Source organism: Helicoverpa zea, chromosome 3 (genome assembly GCF_022581195.2).
Source record: "Helicoverpa zea isolate HzStark_Cry1AcR chromosome 3, ilHelZeax1.1, whole genome shotgun sequence".
Lineage (NCBI taxonomy): Eukaryota > Metazoa > Arthropoda > Insecta > Lepidoptera > Noctuidae > Helicoverpa > Helicoverpa zea.
The window spans coordinates 6,085,629-6,110,687 of NC_061454.1; the positions used below are offsets into that span (position 1 = coordinate 6,085,629).

The window sequence follows — 25,059 nt, forward strand, 5'->3', positions numbered from 1 at the left end:
GTTAAACAAATGAGCGTAGTTATCATTAGCAAATCACTGTGATTTCGGCACCCGAAGGTAATGGTATCAAATAATCATCTAGTAGTAATCTAGTAGTAGTCTAACCAGCTTAAACTTTATACGTATGGCTTCATATAAATTTCCAAGAATGCCAAAGTAGCAATGTATTAGTTTCATTATTTCACACATTCTTTCCAAGGACTGTTCTATGTGTCATTGAAGGTCTTTCGTTAATGCGGTGAATAATACAATGAACCAAAGCATAAAAATAAAGCTTGTTACAAGCTCAGACGTGAGTCACAGCAACTTGCCGCATAATTATGATTATAACACAATTACTTTTATTTGCATTTAATTTATTTTTAATAATACCCCTGGTAAATGGATCAGGGTTATAGCTAAAACCAGGATCGTGAGGGAAAATACCGTACGGTACGAACATATTTTATGCTCGAAATAATCATCGCATCGTCAGCATCCAGTCCTTGACCTAACTACGAAATAAGACCCTCATGGTTGAGGTCTTTGACTATTATACCATTGGCCATAAGCACTATTGCCTGCCTCCATTACGTCCGCGTACACTATGTTTACCAATTTTCATTATCGTTTATGTTTTCCACAGATTTTCGTCTTAAGGCCAAAAATTAAGCAATGACTTTCTCATGGGGTATATTCAGCCCATTACATATTCATACTAATTCTGGCATTCTTATAGTTCGTGAGTGAGCTATTAAAACTTTTCCATGTTTAATTAACGTGAAAACAGCATAATAATAAACATATTTATTTAGCAGTAGGTAATGAAAACGTAACAGGCGGTCATAACAAACGCAATGATTGTGTTACGAATAACACGTCTTTCGAGTTATATTTATGTGTAATTTCATATATTTTTTTTTAATTAAGATAAAAACTTACTGAAATATACACTCGAAAATAATGGGGGAAAATGCCGTGGAGAACAGTGATGCAAAGGAGTACTTCGACGCCTAACTCATATTCTTGTATATACGTTTTCATTTTTATTTTATCTTATTTTTTAACGATAGTTTTTCTTTAAAAAAATCGCGATAGGCAGAATTTAAATTGAAAAGAAAAACTAAATAAGGTACCGTTCAACTTTCTGTAAAATCACGTAATTACTATGTATTTACTCAGTCATCGAACTCCATGCGTTACTTATGTAAGACTTGGTTCCATCTAATAAAGTTTTGTATTAATACTGCTTTAAATATTCATGGGTCGGGGTAACATGCGATAGAATTCAATATCAATGTCATTGCTCATACAACGTGCAAAGTTCAGAACAATGGCCTATTGAAACCACGCGATCAAAAACCTATTTTATTGTGCTCTTTGTTCAAATTCATCAGCTCAATTTGCTTAAACTTCTTTATATTTTAGCATCATTAATAATCAGGTTTTTAAGTATAAATGTGCTTTTATCTTTTTTATTTTATTTATATTATCTAGTAGATCAGTAGACATTTTCAGGTCATCTGCCTCTTTAGTATAAAAATAGACTGAAACAAAATTACGTTTGTAAGATAAAATCAAGTTTGTCCCGTAACTAATACAAACCATATTATATTTCTTTTCATCGCCTTGAGCCAACTCACTTATTATGAAACATCTATTTATGAAACGTTGTATCTCATACGGATTTGTGATCTCTCAAAATATTATTAGGTATAATATTTTCTATACCTTGTTAAAAACTTTATTATCTGTATTTCGTTTATATTAATATTATTTTTTGACTGCTTGTGGAAAGTTTTTTGTTTGATATTTTGAGATGATCCGCTCGTACCTAATGCTAATTCGAGATAGGATTTTCTGCAGTGTCGACTGAATTTTCATTTTTAGAAGGGAATACCCAAAAATAATGTTTATCAAAAGGTAAGACAAGTAGACTTAACGGCAATTCACGCGCAATTATTCAGGCTGTGTATATTAAGGGCATTTACCTTCAATTTGTTTTAGAGCAGTATCCATGTATAATTGCGTCAATCAGCTTGATCGCAATTTAGTTAACCATGACTCAGGATGAAAATAGGCTCAGTAAACGGGTTACAGAAGGTACCCATCGGAACCAAAGTATACTATTTATGTCAGAAGGTCAGCCGATATCTTAAATTGGGGCTGTAATTTGCGTAACACTAGTTACTGCGTGGCGTGACGTACCATCTTATGGTACGTTCACACGCGCGCGTTCAAATCGACATTCAACGGGCACAGTCACGTTCACGAGCGTGTAAACGGTACGCCCGAGCCCGTGAACGCGCCCGTGCCCGTGAATGCCGCGAATCGGTCGAGTGTCGGTTTTTTGGCAAAGTTCAAAGGATGAATGTGCGGGCGCCCGGCGACTGTTTACACGCGCGCGGGCAGTCAGTCTCTCCTGCGCTTTCGTGACGATTAAACGTTCTAAGAAAGTCGCTACGATCGGAGATTACAACATGGCGGAATGGTTAACGTCGTTCATCATTTTGATTCTTTTTCCAATAAAAATAAGTTAAGGCAAAGGCTATGACAGCAACAACACCGAGATCCTCGCTGCTCGCCATTCTTGCACTGACTGACACGACGGCGCGCGTGTGAACAGCTTGAATGTCCGCCTGCCCGCGACGGGCTGCACGCCGCGCAGCCCGCCAGGCAGCCCGCCGGGCTGCGCGGCGCGCGTGTGAACGTAGCATTACAGTTTCCACGCAATTTATTTTCTGCTATCTCTTGCGCAAGTTTCAGGCGAGCCAACTTCTCGAAACATGGGAACAGAGGCTATAAAATAATCATCGCTATAAAGGAAACACGGGTACTAATCCCATCACCATAAATATCAACATTGAGGTTAAATACAACATGTCTATTATTTATATCTATTACTAATTTTATGAGCGATAATAAGTCAAATGGCTGATCATTTGTTTAAAAGAAATTGCAAGTGTATCGTTGTGCAGATGAATCATAAAATCTCAAGTATTGATAAGATTTTATCATTTTATGTACCAAGATATCTTAGGATACTGATAAAATATCGAAGTGTTTATCTAAACTTGAATTATGTTATCAAGGGTTCGGCGCTTCATCATACCTATAACAAGGTGATTATTATAAACAAGTCTTATATAGAAAGTGGTAAGTATGCCCAATACGGCTTGCCCGTGAAGAAGCTCCAAGGGTGTATTCGCTGACAAAAATGATTCACTTATCAAAACGAAATCATACGTTTCTTTGGTAAATACATTACTTGTGTCGCATAAAATCTAATCTTTTAGAAAGGCGGATTAGATTTGGCTTCAATAATCTCATCGGAAACCTTAGCAATGGCTGCTTTATCTTACGTTTTGAAGATCAATGTTTTAAGAGCAAATATCTGCTGTGTGAGACTTTTAAACAAAATTATATTTTTACATTATATAGTAGAATAATGCAATCACTCTTCTTATAATATATATAATATATGCATTATGCAATCTCTAACTCAATTTGAAATAAAAATCTTTTAAATCTCAAATCTTTAAAATCTCTTTGCGTGTGGTATGACGATAACTCAAGTAGCTTTATATTGTACAGCTTACAGCCACATGCATTTATTCAATACAGTGTTTAGATACTAAGTGATTGCATTTGCTATTAAGTATACACTAACATCACACAAAACAATAGGTATGTACTAATGTAACGCATTCAAACAAGTCACCGAAAACAAAATATTATTCACTTAACTCTTCAAATAAACAAAACACGTTATTACATTACTTTACTATGTAATTAAAATCTACTATTCGCAAAGATTTATAAATGAGATTAGTTACGTACATAATTGTAAGAAATTAGTCAGAAACGTGTGTCTAACTTTTGGGTCGGTCAAAAGACACTTTTGGGTTTTTTTTTTGTATAGTGATTAAATAATCTAAATTTTATAATTGGAAATTACTCATCACTCAATCATTCATTTTGTTGAAATAATTGGTCTAATTAAATACAGAACGTATTTTTAATAGATATAGTTAACTTTTTACAGTTAACTTAAATAATAAATTCAGCCTAATTAGACAATCAAATGCTTTTTTGAATATCTGCTTAAAATTAAAGACACAATCACAGAAAACACGTTCTGCTATTTCCGTTTCACATAATTTGGTTCTGAACCGGACTTTCTCTAAAAATCGTTTATGTTTTAATTAATTTATGCCATAATTTATAATATGCGTTTAGGCGTGTCATTGATGTAGTCTGGCTTTAAGTGAGGTCAATGAACTAGACTTATTTTATGAAGTCACTGAAATACACGAGATACATAAATATTATATGTATCTACCCACAACGGTTGAGTCCTCGCTATCTTTGTCTATAAACTACAGAATTATGGTAAAATATTTCGTATGTCTTGTCTGTGTTATCGTTTTGAATACAATCGCAGTGGATCGTTTATATTTTTATTTGTACCGAAGCCCATATAAAAATACAATAATACTTTATATACAATGTTAAAACATAAAATATAATTGTATGTCCTATATATTTTTAGTGCTCAAAAATATTTCTGATATAAAAAAACTAAGTACGTGGTAACTACGTTTGGTCTATCTGAATGTCAAAGCAAACATTTGTTTCATGAAAATCAAAGTTTTAGTTCTTCGATGATCACTTAGTTTCAGTTCAATTAATGTTTGGCAAATTATCTTAAGACTCAGCTACTTAAGAGTTTCTTTTCATTAACAAGCGTAAATGGCTTTCATATTTGCAATAAATTGTATTAAGTATGAGAAAGCCCTAAGAATACAAAAATATACGTAAATGTACCTCTACTTAGATAAAATAAGAAATCTTTGCATTGATGTGAACAAACTGTGAAACAATTTGTAGGTACTTTAGTAAATGTCCGTCAAGCTGTCTAATAGGTGTATTGGGGTTTAATGGCATTACTTATTACCATTAAAAGCATACTATATTAAAGCATGAATAGATTGTAACCGAATATTTGAAATAAAATATGCAGTTAATGAATATTTAATACAACCAAAACAAGTTTATTAAAACTAGATTTAACAGTTTAGTCACTGGAAAGAAATATATAGCAATGCCATCTATAAATCTGAGATATTTAGAAAGTTACGCAGAATTTTTATTCAGTTAACATTAACTTAATTTTATTCCACCGGGGACTATTTCTCTAGATGTCATCATTTGCTTTATGCTCACCTTTGAGTAAACTTGTTAGGTATATTTTTTATAACTATAGTTACTACTTTATCTTTCATTTATGTAGTAAATTCTAACTAAAGTGTTGGTGCAACTAAAATTACCGTCGTACCATGACGCTCGTAGCTGGAGCATCAGGTCAGGTCTGGCAAATAAATCAAAACTGAATAAGTAGGCGAAAATTTAGCTTTCTAGTTCAAGAGGCGCTGATTTAAATTTTGCATAATTTGAGCAAAACAACCAACATTTATAGATGATAAAATCTCTCCGCTTCTCTCCTACTTTTGCCTGGCGTGACAGGTTCCATAATTTATGCCTTTATGACATTGTAGAATTCCAAAGAAAGGCGGATGACAGCGATTCTGTCATTACAGTGTGGAGAGACCCTTAGGTTACGTAAGTAATTGATGGCTTATGCATCCATGACGGGTGACGTTCTAGACGTATGGTATCAGTGAAGGGCGCTGGAAATAATTTATTCGTTCACAGTTGAACCGCGGCGCGGGCGCACTCGTCCGACCACTTTCACTGAGTCTGCGCATAACGCACGCCTGAGACTGATGGCCTTTACGTCACTCTACCCTAATTGTATGCTTAATAGAAAATGGATTTTTGTCAACAATGATTAATAGTGTTAAAAGTTATAAGACGACCCATGCACCTTTCGTTGTACTACTTACATCTTAAAATAGAACAATCTTCAATAGTATAAGAAGAAATGTAGAGGTGACATTTACGTAACAGAAAATATGCCTACCTACGTACCCAAATCAAGTCCTAGTGCATACAGAGATTACACAATCGATGATAGATACGACACAGGTGTCGCGGAGAGGCTGATAAATATTATGTCTAACTGAAAACACGGCACGATTTTGGCAATGAAACCTACTACGGGAGATTGTAAATAGAAATCGTAATAATTTTGATATGTTACACATGTTTGTAAACGAAAGGGAGAGAGCATTTCCTTAATGCACCGTATGTAGGAACGCACTCGTGTAGCGCATCATCTATTTCTTGCATGCCTTGCCACTTTCACGTGGGTATATACTGGAGCCATTTATCAATGATATAGGTAAGTTATATGTACAACAAATCGCAGATAGTACATGCACCTCTTCAATTTTATCAATGACTTTCCTGTTATTTTACTTGTGATTCTCTCATGGCAAAAGCATTCGACCCTTGCCTTGACTCTGATAAACTTTCTAATATTTAAATCAGATAATATTTTATAATGATTTTCACTTCAAATGGCGGCCGAAATTAATTGATATAACGTCACCTCTAAACTGGTAGAAAAGAGTGCGCGCGCGCAATGGTCTAGTCTAGTATATTGACCTTACCAATGACACGTGTATCAAGATTTTGTTAATCTCTTTACGTTATTCTAATTTCAATCTTAAAATCATCAGCAGATAGAAAGTATCATAAGTTATAAAATACATATACCTACATCGAGACTGGTGATTCAAAGTTCTTTCTCAATATATCAAATGGAAAAATAAGTTTTCCGACAATGCATAAATATTTTATACATGTTGTAGTTCAACCACTCATTAAACGAAAAACGTATTTACTACCTTCTTATTACGTTTAACCAATTCAGAATAATTGAATCTTATACAAGTGAAGTGCTATTGCCAACTGCTATACCTACTTACCTACTACAAGCTTTACCAAGCACTCTTACTGTATCATTTCTAGCATGAACTAGTTCTATTTCAGCGAAACACAAGTCAGGTCAATAAACTGCTCATCATCTTATATAAGCGACCGATATTTATCAATATTTATCCGCACTAAAATTTACAACTCGTTAAACGTTCTATAAAGCATCGAAGTTTTACACTAGTTGTAAACCTGGATATTAAAATATTATACGCAAATATTGAGTCAATCACCCAAAATATTTTGGTTTACTTTACGGCCATAATAATAAAATTTATTTGAGAATGAACCTTGCTCCAATTTCGGGTAAGTGCATTCGTTACCTACATTGGCCCATTACGTGGACTATTTTAAACATTTCCCTGTTCGCCAAGTCTAATATTGTTCGCAGTATTAATTAAGCGTGTAATGGTTGTCTGGGCATTCAGTGAGGAGCACAAGTATATTTTATATATTTTTTGTAATAAGTCAAAATGTTTAATGTAATGTATATTTTCCAATCCATCGTTAAACGACTCTGAAGGATATCTGAACTTGTCAAAACACTCAAAAGAAACGCTCGTGCTGTATACAACTTATGGGAACTGGCAATTGTTATGCAATAGAAAGAGGTAATAATCTGCTTCACCTAATCTGAAACGCATTATAAGAATGAATCAGCAAAATAATTGAACGCAGAATGTGAGAATAACAATTCAGACTTCAGTTTTTCAGTGTGCTTTTCAAAAGCTTGAAATAAATAAATAAAAAAAAACTAATATAAAACGTAGTGACATGCCAAAATCTAGCAATTAACTCTGTCAGCGATGTGCGTTGACGAGTGTCTGGGGAAAACACTTAACTACTCGTATTTCTTTCTGTTCCCGCTTCCCTAGTTCGTCACGGTCGCGATCGTTTATTCACATGTGACGCAAATGTCGCCACAAATTGATTCCAAACTTATGCTTTCCAATGTAAAAAGAGGACGTTTGAAGTTCTCACCTACCTGATACAGTTTTATCTTTATTAGTTTGTTGCCCCCATCGCCTTACATTCGATAATTCTTTGAGACAGCTGGATACACATCTTGATTACTTGAGAAGACTCTTTATCTATCTTACAATCACATTAGATTTATTATTTTAAACGCATTCTGTATAAAACAAACTCAATCATTCTCTAAATTAATTGACCTCTTCAGCCGTGTTCACGCGTGTCTGAAAGATTGCTAAATTATATAAATCATTGTTGAAGAGAACAGGAGTTGAAAGGTGTTTTCACAAGCCGTGACGTCAGTGCACAGCTGTCCCTCCCGTCGCGACCACTTGACACACACACTATTATTTATATTCATTTAGTCTTAGTATTAATCTTGTGCGGGTAACGACGCACTGGTGGATGACGTGATGACGTCACCAGACCAGCCCACGAGATCCACGAGGACCTTCGCCTGAAGGTAACAGAAAATCATCAGCATAAAAACCAAGATCAGCCGCTGGAATGCACTGCTACAATGAAATTGATTCGCTATGCAACAGTTGCAGCGTCACAACCGTGAAACTGTTCTGTTGAATAAATAAATTATTCTTCATTTAATATTTGAGAACTGTGAGGAGTGTACGGTTTTTGATGACACACATACGGCAGAAACTGAAGTTAACTCTTTCCATTCTATTTGCATTTGAATTTTGAGTAAGATAAATATAAAATCTATGTCAGTTACTAATCAGTTCTCGCACGCAGATATGTAAAGTGATCCAGTCTCATATTCCCAATTTGTAACTCAGTGGGCATTTTTTTAGCGCCACAATGAATGACGATTGATATCTGGTCGACGAAGCTGGAAAAGTTTCTGTACCGAAACTTCCAGAAAAATTATATTTGTCGATTGAACAAAATCGAAGGTTCTAAAAGATTAAGAAAGTGCCATAAATGTAACATACGACTTGCTAGGTAACAAAGCCCTTGTGTATGAATGAATAAGCAAACAAAGTATCGATCATGTGTATATTTGCATTGACGGACTGCCACCATGCCACCGCGTTATATTTCGCTAATGGTTCACAAACAAATCGTTATACGCAACAATAGACATATTTTTGTGATCAAAACACTTCTAACTATTGTTCGAAACGATCTTGACCACAAGCAACTTGTTTCATTTGAGAATGCAGTTTCGAAATTAAATGAGTCATTTCTGCAGCTGGTACACTGCTGGTTCCGACAGCCATCCGACTTATTTTTAGAAGTAGTCCCATAAACAGAGTCCTGACACCCATTTGGGACACAACACTCCTGTGTACAAGGAAAACCAAAAATATCTTTATGATCTTATTAAGCTGGAAATTCTGGAAAAAAGCGGGTTGAAATACTTAAAAAAATATACTTCTCGTTAAGTGGTCAACACCGATCTAAAATATTGCAGGTTCTGAGAAACGAAGGTGTCATTAGTCACAGTCAGCTCATTATAAGTTCTGTTTTATTAGAATACCGCGATCTAAAATAAACTTCGGTCGTTTTGCTAAACCATAACCGATGCTATATGCTGGTTACGTGTAATAATTTAGAGTCGATCTACCTCGTGTCAAGGATGAAAGTCAAAGTTGTGATTTTTGGACTAAATCCAAAGTGTCACCAGTTCCATTAGTTTAATTTATGAATGAACTCTCTTGACTAAACGCTAACTGAGGATGTACAAAGTTTTTCTTGCTGTCACGCACGAGTTTTTACGTAGAAAAGGCGTATATGAGTCTGTCTCCATACTCGCATCATACGACGGAAACCGAGTGTCATGACGCCCTACACCAAACATACAAGCGTAGGTGGCCAGAAGTAATATTTATACGACGTGTCATTTTAACAACTATCTGTGTTGAAGGCTTTATTATAACTATGTGCCTATCATGATATAGGTAGGTCGTTGACTTGAGAAATATATTGCATTAGATTACATTTTGAATCAGCCAATAAAATAACCGACCAATAATTACTTGAACAGCTAATGGTGACCTAAGAATAGATTACAATTCTCTGTGAAGGTTAAACTGCCATCGTACCTACGTTCCAATCGCTAAATTCTGAAAGTCGCGAATGCTGCACGCGCTTAGAGACCAAGTAGTTTTGTTATAGATTTAAAAACAAGTATTTAAATAATTTTCAAATGTACGTAAGTTAATCTCAATAAAAAATAATTCGACTAAATAACAGAGGTTACAAAACATACCTGTTACTTTGAACATGTTAAACGATCTGATACTGTGAGAATTTATTTCTAAACTGTAGTTATTGCCAAAGTGTTAAAGTATATCTCAAGTTTAATAAACAGATGCATTCACGAGGCGAGTATTACGTCCGATGACATAAGAGCAAGAATCGTTCTGTAAACTAGTTTGTGAAGTCACTTGCCCTCGGGCATGCCTACATACAATGTTGCTTGAACGTGAAACACATTAAAAGCCTGTGTAACCACTGTTCTAATTGCTGTACATTAATATGTCTGCAATAAAAGCTTAATCGATCTCGTTTTGACTTCCTCATTAGTGTACAGGGCGTAATTTATGTAAAAAAGATTTTTAGAGTTCGAGGTTGAAAAAAAAGTAAAGATAATGTGTCATATAAAAAAATACTTGTTTGAAATGAGTATCAATTACATCGTCACCATGAACGCGGTCTCGTAATTTCCTAGAGTTTGCAATGCTTACAGATCCTTGAATAAAACAATTGAAGTCACAGTTTAGCGTTACCAAACCATTGTGATTGTTGCAAAAACCGGAACCTGACAATATTACACTTGCGAAGGCAAAATGCTAACAGATGAAGTTACGTTTTTTATAATGGTTTCGTATTTTCCAGCGATTTTCATGATGTTCGAAACAGGAAAGAAAATGAACAAATCCGGTAGTTTATCAACTTTAAACTGGATGTTGGTTAACTGGTTTCTAGTACAAGTTTACATTATTTAGTGGTTTATTTGTAATTTATGTGTCTATTTACACACTTGTCTAACACTGAGCATGTTTTGGCTTGCGAATATGTATACTTAAGTAGAGACTTCAACACAATGCCAGGCTTACTCATTTTCATTGGATTATGTTATTAAGTAAGTAGCCCGAAGTGAAGACTTACAATATATTTTACTACCTACGATTACTTATGCTGTTCTAATTCAAAGCTTTTCTTATAACAGTTTTAAACGTGATACAATTGAAAACAAAAACACTGAAAACTTCCATTAGCCGCCGATAAACCTATTTTACAATTTAATATACTTTTTATACGGAAACAAAGCGTTTCGTGACGAAGGCAAAGGTTTTAACATGAATTTGAAGCATGTTCCCTGAATCGCGTGCGCGCTGGGATCACGACAAATATTAATCACTACAGCATACGTAATAAGTGAACTATACGTTTTTAAACGTTCAACTACGTCAAATTTATCGTTGTTTGTAATAAAGAAATTATGTTGGCAATGAAACAGATATGTCGGAGACTTTAACTACGTCTATTTTATGTTTTGTTGCAAAAACATTTGTATATTTTCGCTCGTACGATATAAGCGGCAACCGTCTGACTGGGTTCCATATATTTGAGGTTTTATATCCGACGGAACATCAAATTATTGCGATGATAGGTACATCAAAGAGGTAAGCTCGATTCGCACCATCTGAAAACCTTTAATAAAGTCTGTATACAAGAATATAGCGATTTTGATCGAAGCAACAATCGATATGCTAATATCTTACAGGTAAGCAATGAATATTTAATGCGTGTGGACATAAAAGGTATTTTATATTCATGGGGAGCAAGTTCAAATGGTTCAATGGTCTTTGATCGCGATGCACGTAATCGCTAATGACGGTTTAGTGTGCGTCGCTAGTTAAACGCGCGCTTTTTGTTCTACGTACGCAACGCAGAGCATCCCAAGCGGAATCGGAAGTCGCTCCGCTTACTAACTGCTTTGTTCAGCATCTTTTTATCCTACTGTTATAATAGTATACAAAGGTCGATTATACCAATGCATCAAAGGAGTTCGTGAATCTTTGATGTTATGATGTTTTGAATGCAATTGCATCTTCCAATTCTTCGCTCAAAAAGTTTACAACAATAATAAAAGGAACTGAAGTGTAATCAAAATTTTTGTAAATCTTAATATACGCAAATTTTAAGTATAAAAATCTATATTTGCTTCGACATGTCTACCACTACTGGGTAGTCAATAAAAGTATCGTTACAGTGGAACTTTCTGGAAGAACTTCTTACAAATCTAAAGACTACAAGCTCCGTGATACAGCTGACGTCAAGGGATAATGTAATATCTTCAAAACATTGTAAAATGTTTTTCCTTAACTTCCGACCGAGCGCCACGTTTTGGCAGCATCCGATACAATAATCTCTCATAACAAAGGTTAAATATACAATATTATTATATCAGTCATTGAAATCATAATCTAAATATCGTAAAAGTAATCTGGCTATATCTACCCGGGCATGTGATGTGGCCATTGACGCACGATGAATTATTCTATCATCGCGAAACCTTTCAAGACGGACGTCAGATGTTCACGTCGGCCGATATTAAGAAAGTCGCTACGATACTGGAAAAATAATAAACCTTCCATATGACGGACATATTATTATTGCTAACTCACTGTAATTGAGAGCATTCGTTATGTTTTAGAAGATACAAGTCGACTAATCTTTGGATCCAACCTAATTAAAATTATAAAAAAGTTTTTTTTGGATGACGAGATAAAATGTTATGATCGAATCAGGATTTATGTCGCTGCGGGAGTGGAAGATGATGTCAGGACTATAAAAAAAAAACCACCGTTGTTCTTTCTGGAGTGACATGCATAAAACATAACCCATAGCTAACACATACCTTCAATCTGATAAATAAAATCCCTAATGTAAAAAATGTTGATCATCTACGAACATAGTTTAAAAGTTAACCTTAATTACATCACTATCACTTTTGCGGTTTTACTTAAATCGTTTACTTAAAGCTGAAACAATCTATTTTTTATCACAACTATGTAAATTCGAAATAGTTTATTTAAATTTAGTACACGGAAGACGTTAACCTGTGGTATTGTTAACAATGGGTTAAACTCGCAGTTGAACTACGATAGCCATCTAGAAGTGTAGTCATGACTTGCAGTTTGTGGTGATACACTTAAATTTTAACTGTTAGAGGAAATCAAAAGATTTTCATTGGATTGATTATTAATAAAACAGCTTGAATTGTATGTCCCCAATGTCGTTAAAGTACAAGCTGCAGAGTTATTAGTAGGTTTATGTCTTATAAACTTTTCTTCACCTCAAAACTAAAAACGTCTTGTTTTTATTTCAGCTTGAGATTCCACAGAGGTCGTTTTATGAGGCATTATTATAAAAACCTTTCTATATATTTTATTGACGTCGGTTCGTACGTTATGACCGATATGAGACGTAGGCTACTCAAGTCTGATGATAGCCATAGCTGTTCCAAGAATAACATATAACTCTATAGACTCTGCTGGAACGAGTGATGTTTATAGTAAATATGTGAAATTCATATTTTATAGCATTGTTTTATAGTGCTCAAGATCAAAGAAAATACAACATAACACTACGGTATAATTACGCAAAGCATAAGTAAATAAATGCTCAACATGAAAATAGCACTATTTAGTAGGTACCTTATATTTTAATAATCCATGATATCAGCCGTAAAAATCCCATAAAATCTGTAAATTGACGCTTTTCTGTGTAGAACATCCCGGAAATTGGTTTATAGGTAGAGGTACCATCTTCGCTTTTATCTCAAAATAATGAGCTGGAAATTACAAATTAGCAAAATCGTTTTCATAAGCATAGGTATGTAGTATTAAGTTACATACAGTAACTGCAGCAAGTGACATTGGATATTATTAATTGTCATTTAAACATCCGTGACCTACTTATTAGTTCTCTTATTGAAAAGATCTATACCACCCATGTGCCATTGTTTAAAGAGCTGTTAAACCTGTTAGTACGCCTAGTAGCATTAAGTTGTACACGCAATGAACTACCGACTCCGGCGCAGCTCGCAAAAGAAAACGAGAGTGAAGTGAATCACTGACGTCATTTTCGAATTGGGGAACAAATATCACACATGTTGTCAACTATCATAGAAAACACGGAAAAACAGGAGTGAATAAGCCAATGATAATCCTACTTATCCTACTTATATCCTACTTCCTACATCCTACATCCTACATATATTATAAATGTGAAAGTTTGTGAGAATGTATGGATGTATGTTTGTTATTCAATCACGCAAAAACGGCTGGACCGATTTGATTGAAATTTGGTATGTAGATAGGTGATACCCTGGATTAACACATAGGCTACTTTTTATCAACACACCACGCGGGCGAAGCCGCTGGCGGAAGCTTGTATTTTAATAAGTAGAAAAACTCCACTGGAAACTCATGTCACTTTTGACGTTTTATTAATTTGTCAAAACAGCAAATGGACGTTTCCCAGAAGCGTGGGAGTGTTCGGCCTGGTGCCGCAAAGTAGGTCGCCTTCACGGAAAAAAGAAAAATCTTTTTCTATACTCCATTGGTTACTTTTATCGGTTATGGTTATTTAATTTAGATTATTAGGTCGTCTATTAATTTTGCAAAGATAATACGTAATTATGCCAAAAACAAATTTGATTAGGTATACCTCAATGTAATGAAACCATGCGTTTATTGTTACGAGGCTAGAATAACAAATCAGAAGCGGCGAAGCATGCTAGTCACATTGTGAGATACAGGAATAGGTAGTTGTGAAATCTGTCGGCAATCAAGTTTCCGCTAACAAATACTTACTTCGCCTTAAATTGCTTGCGCCTGCGCTTCTCCGCTTTCGAGTTTGTTGACTCTAGAGAACATTTCACTTTTTTCGTGTCTCTCAGCGGGCTCTTTGGTGTTCCGAAAATCTTATCGATTACGTAGTGTTGCATAAACAAACCTGTCTTCGATCGATACAATGTTATGTTTAATGTATTTTTTTACACTTTACTTTTTCCGGCGCACTTAACGTCATGTTTCTTAACCAAAAATAGCATGTATGTGAATATTTACGTAAATAATTGAATAAGTTATACATATTTATTTTTGAGTTATTCTTTAATTGCAGATTTAGAATGAACATATTAACATCATAATTATGCTCTTCAGGGCTTTCTTAGGTTCGCACGCAGCCTATGTTTCTAAAACCAAGTTAGCTTACGTAACAGTACAATACCACGAGTACCAAGTAGTAAAAATAATTTATAATCGCAAACCATTTAAAATGAAGCAAGAGGCTATCAAACAGCCGCAGCGCAAACTCCATTGTTTGTAATTCCGAATGGGTATTGTATTAGTTATTTCCAGCGAGTTTTTACTGTGTAACCGATAAGCACGCAATGTCACGGTTGCTCTTTGCCGACTCGTGGGGAGAAAGTACATGCGAGCTGTGCACGACTGCAGCCCAGCACGCACCGCTGTCACATGTGCCGCGGAATCTCTTCTCGTGTCTATCTCATTGCCCGACATATGTTCTACGCACATGTTTTGGCACAAACCAGTTCTACGTCTGCTGGACTCACTCCAGCAGCCAGTAGAAGTCAAACATTAGTGAAAAAAATGCACCAATAAACAGTCCTATCGTATACGCGCTTCTAAAGGTAAAACGTGAACAATATAATCTACGCAGCGAAAAAAGAACAAGTTAATTACCCATAAACGTCTGAACCGATCTCTTGATGACCAACAAATCTTTTTACAAGTTTAGTTTAGCTTTTTCTGTAAACTACAAATTCAAATATGCACTGATCTAACGAATATTTTTAGAATTCTACTCACTAGTGTAGTGGATACCTTAAGCTTATCTTAGACACACTAATATTTATTAAGAAAGCCTTAATATTTTCACATCTCAGTTCGGCCCTCAGACAGACTAAACCAATATGTAAACGAAGCAGGTAGTGGGAGTCTTTTCGTCGATTTTTTTTAACTGCAGATTTATCAGACAATACGACGCACCTCGTGTTATCCCCGACCTCGCCCGCATCCCAGTTTACATGAATATTAATAATTATGACAGGTTAATAACGACACGATGAAAACCGGTCAAGGTCAGTGCATCCATGTGCCATACCTTGGCACTTTCATGATGGCTATACATGCATTATTCAACGAGGTTTACATCTAAAGAAATGTTAATTTAAGATCATGTTTGTGTTTTCACGAAGTTTGATGTCTTAGAAAGCTGTATTTCCCGAGATTCATGGTCGTAAAGTTAATAAACAGAGACTGAAGTAAAGACCCGATGATTGGCTCATCCGGAAAACTTACAATTTATTGTAAGAATGGATTCCGCGCGGACGCAAATTGTTTACTACAATCAGTGTAATAAAATAGTCTGATCTAAGTTTAGATCTATGATTCGTTATTAGTATTTAGTATTGATTTCTTACATCAATTTATGTTTATGGAGTGTTAAAAATATAACTCGGTCTCGTGAAAATAGCATGCATACTTCTAGAGTGACGCTGATTTCCAGATTTAAAACTGCAGTAAAACAGCATGATCGGATTCTAATGGTCATTCATCGTCCATGAAAGCTCGTTAGAGACGTGATATAAGCGTTAGTTAGCAATCAGTGGGAACTTTAGGAGCACGCGTGGTGTGACTGGTCTGACTTCCGTCTGGTCCAGCGCTCTCGTCTCACCACTCCGGCTACCCCATTGTTCTTTAACAACTTTCCTTTCTTAATTTACTTCACGCAAAAGTACCTACTTTCAATTGCTCACGAGCGCACTATGGAGTATGGGAACGGCTCATTTCGCTGATTTCACGGCTATAATGTACTGTTGATTAACAACAGTAACCAGCTGTATACGTATACACATATACATATTAGTATTCTTTAGCTACGCTTGCTGATATAATCTGAAACTCTACACTCAGCGAACGGTGAACTGCATGTGCATTGTGTAACTTATTTAATCGTTTTCTCATTACATTACACGTGTGTAAAGCAAAAATGTTTGAATGTGTTCTAATTACCTATACTATTTATTTGATATCTGGGTAGCATTATTGTTGGTTGAGTGTGGCACACTAACCCACATATCTTCTGTTAATCACGCGTGACAAACACAATCGTTCGCGTGCGTAAACATAAGCACAAATGAATTCTTCTGTCTTTGCTATTCGTTTATATTACTAGCTGCCTCGCTACATTGCTCACTAAACATTATCACATGTAACATCCCGCTCGCTCATCTTATACTCAGATGTGTTTGTACGGGAACATGCTGCACCCATCAGTGCATTTAGTTGTTTATTAGGTCCTATATTCGTTTTCAAAACAAAACAGAAACTGCATAAGTGAAAAGTGAGCATAGTTTATTTGTTATATTATGGTGTGGCAGTATCCGTCATCTCATTTGTTATGATGGTTAGATTTCAAAGCGTGTGTTTGCGGTGGCTCGGGCGCACGGGCGACGCGTGATGGAGTCGTTAGCACGGTAACTGGAGCACCGAATGGCACCGCGAGGATAATGCACAAACTAGATCTAGCGCCAAGTACCTACTGCCTACCCGACAGACTTTCGTGCTCTGTTTCACCTCTACAATTAACCGTCTTCCACATCGTATAAACAATTTTAGATGTGTAAGGCATACGATACCATCCTCCACGGTCCAATTTCATTTTAGAGAATTTAATTTGAAACCGCAGTCTGTTTACCTTCGCAACTGTTACAAACGTAACTAGATTCTTCAATATATAGTCACATAGGTAAGCCAGAGGCTCATCACGAGCACGTACACTCGTAGTCACAAATGACATATTTCAAAACGAATCAAGAAGCAAGCTGAAGATCCGCCACCACGATAACGTATGTATGGTATAGTTTCAGAGTCCAAGAGTTAATTAAGTCTTCACAAATCATCGCAGAACAATAAATTAAGATGTTCAATTAACTAGTGCACAAAGTTGTGCATCATTCCGATCTTTAGACTGAACATGTATTTCGCACCTCGTAATGATGTCGGTTGGACTACTGCCCGCCCTGTAATAACAAAGCGTATAATTGTACAATAACACTCGTACGACACACTTATTTTTATTTCGTAATAATTTCTAATATTAATTTTCTTCTCAGAAATGTTTGTTGTTCCCGATTTAAAGCCTGAAATTACGGGGCGGGCGGTATTCCGCAATTAATTTAAAATATCTCGCCGTCTGTGTATTCCAATTCTATTACAACCGCACAAAGCGAAACCATCCGGCTTTAAGTCCTTAGAAGTACCATGCGATTTCTGGCAGCTAATAAATAAATTCTTCTCTTAATATGTCCGCAGTTAATGGATTCTTCCAAGAGAGTTGATTGACAGCAACACCTAACAGTGTGCTAATAACAACAGCACATACTTCGTTCAACAATCCGGACGCTGAGTATTGATAGCGGTACAAGTGTACATGCCAATACATTCCATGAATTGCTTGTAACATTCCTTGCTGTGATTTTTTGAGGCACTCCAATTTTGCGGTAAGATGCTACGTCGGCTGTTATAGGTAACTTTACAACCTGCCAATTACATTTGCATCGTGTTATAGCAAGCACTTGTCTATATGATTGCAACATAAATCTTTAGTTCCCTCCAAAATACTGATTAGAAAAGCAAGCGTGTGTGATGGCTTTTACACTTTCTCTGATTTTCGTAGTTTCCATTTCTTTGTTTACCTACGTAGGTAATAAGATCAAAGATGTCTCCCACATAGTGTCAATGAGTTTTACTGGGTTCCTATGTTTCAACTGTTGAAATACTGGAACCCAAATGAACTCTATTGCCTGTGTGTGTTAAACATGTATCTAGGTCAACAAGTAGGCAGTAGTTTTAGCATTATCATTCATATTCCAGCTATTAGTTAGAGCATTCTACGGTGATTTATTCAAACTAGTAATTTGTGATTTCCTGCAGCAACTTGAGGCTTTGATATTAATAGTCAGGTACATATTCCGAACCTGCTCTTATGGTACATTGAGCTTAACTATAAGGTAAAGTTAAGAATAATAAAAGATTAATCGCTCGTGTTGCTATTATTTTCATTTTTTTATTGATTTTGATTTTCTATGCTTCTAATTTTCTACACAGGTATTACGATATTTGTATGGTATGGACACATGATGATGGCGTCAACTTTCCTTATCTCCGTTGTTTTCAAGTCAAGTAATTTAGTAAGTTACACAATAATATGCATATAATAGAGGCAATGTACAACATACCCGGGCCGTGTCCTAGTGGGTCACGGGTGGCTCGATCACCCTTGGCCCATATTCCCCGCTCCTAGAATTGGGTCGAGGTGTTATCACCTGCATTCATATTATACTCTGCGATAATGGTATCAATAATTACATACTCATTACGTCCTTGATCTATTTGTTTTTGTTTTGTAAATATTGCAATAAATATCTCGTAAATTTATATATAAAAGTTTATTACAGTTTAAGAGTTTAGGTTTCGGAGGTATTAAAAGGATAATAGTATAAGAGTTCAGCAAGTCATTTACAACATTAAACTTCTTTACAAGCAATGAAATGTAATAGAATAGGTCTTTATTGTAAGGGAATATTTTTTCATGGAACATGAGACTAAAAACTACAGCTAATTTATAAATAAATAAAATAATTAATAACGATTAATACATAATATAGAATATTTATAATATAAATTAATAATATATAAATAAACGAATATAAAGGACAATGCTATTCTTTGTATGGAAGTTGGGCTCAAGAGTTGCCCACAGTAACTGCACAGTGTATTATGTTCCATAGGCTTATAATAGGTCCCAGACCGAAATATTTCGAAATCTATCCCGGGAGTCCTGAGAAAAACTGGTTTGACTCTTATTCAATATTACGAAAAACATCCTTACGAACTCTTAACTATTCCACTTTTATTACCTTAATTGAAATGCATTATAATATTAATCGACAAATACGAGGTATTGAACGAGAATTTTTTTTACCGACTTCAAAAAATGGAGGAGTTTCTCACTCAGTTCGTTTGTATTCTTTTTACGTAAGTAAAAAAAACCGATTTAAACAATCATTTTATTGTTTGAAAGGATTTACTTTCCAAATAGTTCCTTTGTTATTCGGTCCAGGGTCTGGTGATAGAAACCTTAAAACAATAGGGAACTCTCGGAAATTGTAAGCACATATCGAATAAAAACTTGTCATTCGGGTATATGTCTCCGACACCACAAAACTGTGGAGGTTAAGACCTGACCTGCCGATGGAGACGACAGTGAGACGAGGGAACTCCTCAACGGTAACTATTTACTACCTCGTGTTCGAGCTTATTTAATTCGTCCTGATAAGATTTTTCCATTGCCATTACGGATATTAATTGCATGACGCTACACGAACTTAGGACTGACTGTAGTAGATAGAGACTGAAAAGCAAGAGAAACAACAATTACCTTTAAACGTCTATTTCTGTTATTTTATCCTGTTAACAGTGAAACCACTAACTATCTGAATGTTATTTCAAGAAAAGAAGGTTGTTAGGTTTGTGGCTGCTTAAAATGGCTAGCTAACAATGGCTGGCTAACATGAGAACCGGTTTTTCTCTTGACCTCTGGGACCGATTTCAAAAATATTTGGAGTCCGTCTTAAGAGTGAAGTAAAGAACCTATTCTAACCATTCCCACTACTGGGCAAATGGCTTGGGCTTTATAAAGTGACTGTTCAAGTTTAACATTATAACCGGTTTTTTTCGGGACCTCTGGGACCGATTTCCAAAATATTTGGATTTCGTGTTAACAGTGCAGCAAAGAACCTATTTCGACCACTTTCACTACTGGGCAAATGGCTCAGGCTTTGTTAAGTGACTATCTATGGAGAACATTTGAACCGGTTCTTCTCGGGACCTCTGGGACCGATTTCAAAAATATTTGGATTCCGTCTTAAGAGTGAAGTAAAGAACCTATTCTAACCATTCCCACTACTGGGCAAATGGCTTGGGCTTTATAAAGTGACTGTTCAAGTTTAACGTTATAACCGGTTTTTCTCGGGACCTCTGGGACCGATTTCCAAAATATTTGGATTTCGTATTAACAGTGCAGTAAAGAACCTATTTCGACCACTTTCACTACTGGGCAAATGGCTCAGGCTTTGTTAAGTGACTATCTATGGAGAACATTTGAACCGGTTTTTCTCAGGACCTCAGGGACCGATTTCAAAAATATTTGGATTTCGTGTTAACAGTGCAGTAAAGAACCTATTTCGACCACTTTCACTACTGGGCAAATGGCTCAGGCTTTGTTAAGTGACTATCTATGGAGAACATTTGAACCGGTTTTTCTCGGGACCTCTGGGACCGATTTCAAAAATATTTGGATTCCGTGTTAAGAGTGAAGTAAGGAACCTATTTTAACTATTTCCACTACTGGGCAAACGGCTTGGGCTTTGTAAAGTGACTGTTCAAGTTGAACATTAGAACCGGTTTTTCTCGGGACCTCTTGGACCGATTTACAAAATATTTAGATTTCGTGTTAACAGTGCAGTAAAGAACCTATTTCGACCACTTTTACTACTGGGCAAATGGCTCAGGCTTTGTTAAGTGACTATCTATGGAGAACATTTGAACCGGTTTTTCTCGGGACCTCTGGGACCAATTTCAAAAATATTTGGATTTCATGTTCAGAGTGCACTATGGAACCAGTTGGAACTACTCCCACTGCTGGGCAAACTTTGAGCCCAGACCCTGGCATTGTCCTTTAATAAATAATAAATAAGTAAAATGGAAATAAATCTACACAGAAATAATACCTACTCAAATATCTAAATATAATAAGATTTTCTACATTTCATTCAATATTATAATGTTTAAAAAGCGCTCTTCGTCCTCTCCTCTAAAAACTAACTTTGCTGTGCCCGACAGGGTCCATAATTGTTTCTTTTAATTTTACCCACCAGCCTGTACACATTACGGAATGCAATAAAGTTATTGAGTATTGAGTATTGAGACTGCCAAATTATAAAAAATCAGGTACACATGAAGAAACGTCTTCTATTTTTGCGAGACAAGAACAAACAATTTCCACTCGATCCATCACAAGTTGACAGACATCGAGAGAAGCTTTCGATATAAGTAGCTACTCGCACTTGACGCTGGAAAAAGAAACTTGAAAAAAAACCTGTTTTCTACCATATTTCTAATCGTAAATTACGACAAACACTTTAATAGTCGACAAGAAAATAGTCTTTTGACATCTTTTGAAATACAACTACATGAACAGACAATAAAACCGCGGTTTTGATTAATCACTTACAGCATAAGTAGTCTTAACACCGAGAGAATAAGAGCGAATCTGTTTGTGACATTGTATTGTTTGGACGAAATGAGAAATTTAAAAGTGTCTGATCAAGTAGTAAGACAGACATACAGACAGAATATTAATGTGTTTACAGTATACTATTATGTAACACTATTTAACACGTAACTCTTTGAATTATTTTAAAGATCCGAGCCGCTGACAAAATTGATCGATGTTGGTTAATCCGCGGTACATTTCCATGTTAACAATTATTAAAAGTTTAAACACTGTGAACGCACGTGAACAATACAAAAGGTGTACCACGTGCATCGATCGGCAATTGTTTTCGCAACAACCGAAACTGCAAGATAAGTTTTCATGGAAAATTATTTCAGGAAATTATAAAGCCTTTAAGTGATCTGTAGAAATTGTTGTAAACTACAGGAAAATGATGAGTTTAAATGAACTGCAAACAAAGTTCATCTAAGGATAAAATCTTATGCAAAAACATTTTACAATAATTTGAAAACAACTTACAATTTATTTTTATTATATACCTAGATAGGTACCTATGTGATAAACTATTGAGGAAAAAGTTTTGTTTATAAGAATGTGCAGAAATGAATACTAATGTGTTTTACTTTCTCAAATAACGGCAGGTCATAATTTATACAAAAAATCTTATAAAATATATTAGAAATATCATCATCATTCATCGTATATCATCGTCATACGTCATTGGAGCGACAATTTAAATCTCGACTCCCCGTGTCCGTGATTCTCAACAAATCATTTAAAGAGACGGGCAGACACACAGCTGAACCATGTCCTGAAAAACACCGTAACGATACAAAACAAGTGACGACTTCGTCCGACACGCCAAATGTAATTTGTTTAAAGTTATGTGACAATTACAAATGACCAATAATAAGTACCATATTAACTGATTTTCACAGAAAAGTAATATATATTTTCCAGACAACGACATTTTCATATTTATCTACCTCACGTGGGCAGAGACAGGCAATGATTCATATCACTTTTACTATATCGGAAGGTTTTAAATGACGATGACTATCTTGTAAAATTAGCAAAATGTGAGTCTCTACTATTTTTAGAGTACTGGAGTCATGGAAAACTCATCAAGTGTTTAGTTAGCTTTGCAAACTTTTGCGCTATGATTTGTGAATTTTAATAATAAATTAGGTGGTTGTAAATTACTTAAATGTACATTAATTTGATGAATAGATCGTTTACTTGAATTTATTAATTAGAGCAGGTTGCGATTAGTCTTGTGTTTATAATTTGAACTATTAATTCCTACAATAATTTCTATAAAGTGACTCACCAATAGTTTTCAATATCTGCAGGTCGTCCAGCTCGTACTCCTTCTCCTCCTCGGTGTACTCGGAGTCGGTGGTGGTGGAGTCCTGCTCCTCAGTGGAGGACGCCACGGACAGCGAGCGCACGTCCGAGCTCAGCTCCGAGCTACACTCCCTCACCAGTTTAGCACTAGCCATCATCATCTTACAAAGTTTCTCACTATCTTATAACTCAAATCAAAGTCTCAGTTAAGATCTCCTCAGTTCATATTTTTATTTCCCGAAAAACATAAACATCGCCTTAAGTTGCAGTTGTTTAGTTAATTTAGTATTATTTAAGTTTTATAATGTCTATTATTACAGAATTAAATATTTGTTTGTTATTAAATCGGTTTTAAAAATATTGAATAGAATTTATGTTATCGTGATATACGCGCGTCGGCGGGGAACAGTCGGCAAGGCGTTCCGTTCGCTCAGCGGTTTGTGTCTCACTGGCGGCAGTAGTCGGATAGCGCGCGACCTCGCTCGCTTCTCTACCGTACGAGACGCGAGACGAGACGGCCACGATAAAATAAACGCTGACAAACTCTTGTTTCTGCAATAGTACCGACAAACACGACGATGCTCTTCATACAATCATGTTTTAAATAATTGAGCACCACTTCGTCTGCAAACAATGAGATGCCTTCAATGTAAATAAGATTAGCTTGTCTAAATGTATTCCTTTCTTCTACATAATATGATAACAAATAACTCAGCATCTCCAAACTTCTTTATAAATATTCTTTTCTGAAGCCGCTTTGTTTTAGTTTCGACCTTTCGGTACAACAATACAAACAAGTAGAATGATACCTCAAGTTTTGTAAAATGTGAACAGTACACAGAGGTTGGTATAAATCAAAGGGTGAACATCTCATCGCCTAAATAAAAATGCGGTCCCTGAATCTGACCACTGCTAACCTGCAACTTGTGTCTAACGTTTCATAAGAGCCAGCAGGATTTTTTTTGTTTATCGTTGAGTTCGGGGATCGGAATAACAAAATTTTATTAGGAGCGCTAACGCTACCGCCAACGCTTCTGTTACCGCTAACGCTTCTTCCCCAATGTCACGCCCATAACTTTTAAACGGCTAAACCGATTTTCATCAAACATGTCTACGATATTGATAAGATATTAGATACATATAGGAGAGTTGCCTATATTGTACCAGTTAACAAACTTCATAAGCTATCACAAAAACTACTTAATTTTAAAGGAATATATTACTATAAATAAAAAGGTTGTTCTATTAGCAATAATTTTGTTTAAAGAAAATGAGGAATTTCAAAAATAAATATGAAAATTAAAGTTTTTAAAAAAGTCTCAAAAAGTACCTTAGGAAACCGGTTTCCTTAATTGAACCATAGGTTTCCTAAATTGTACTTCATATTCTAAATGAGATTAAAATGATTATTATTAACTAAAAGTACAAACATGTTTATGAAAAATATTATTCAAATAGATTTGAATATGAATTATGTATTTAGTAAAATAAAATATGGAA

At 35.5% G+C, this 25,059-nt stretch overlaps 1 protein-coding gene across 1 annotated transcript in view; it reads right to left on the reverse strand.

Moving 5' to 3' along the window:
• The window catches only part of LOC124646065 (cAMP-dependent protein kinase catalytic subunit 3), a 38,059-nt gene extending 13,957 nt beyond the window's left edge, over positions 1-24,102 (reverse strand). Inside the window, exon 1 of the mRNA XM_047186096.1 lies at positions 23,543-24,102. Coding sequence (XP_047042052.1) covers positions 23,543-23,720 — 178 coding nt within the window. The 5' untranslated portion in view covers positions 23,721-24,102. The remainder of the gene's footprint in view (positions 1-23,542) is intronic.
• Positions 24,103-25,059: the final 957 nt, after the last annotated feature.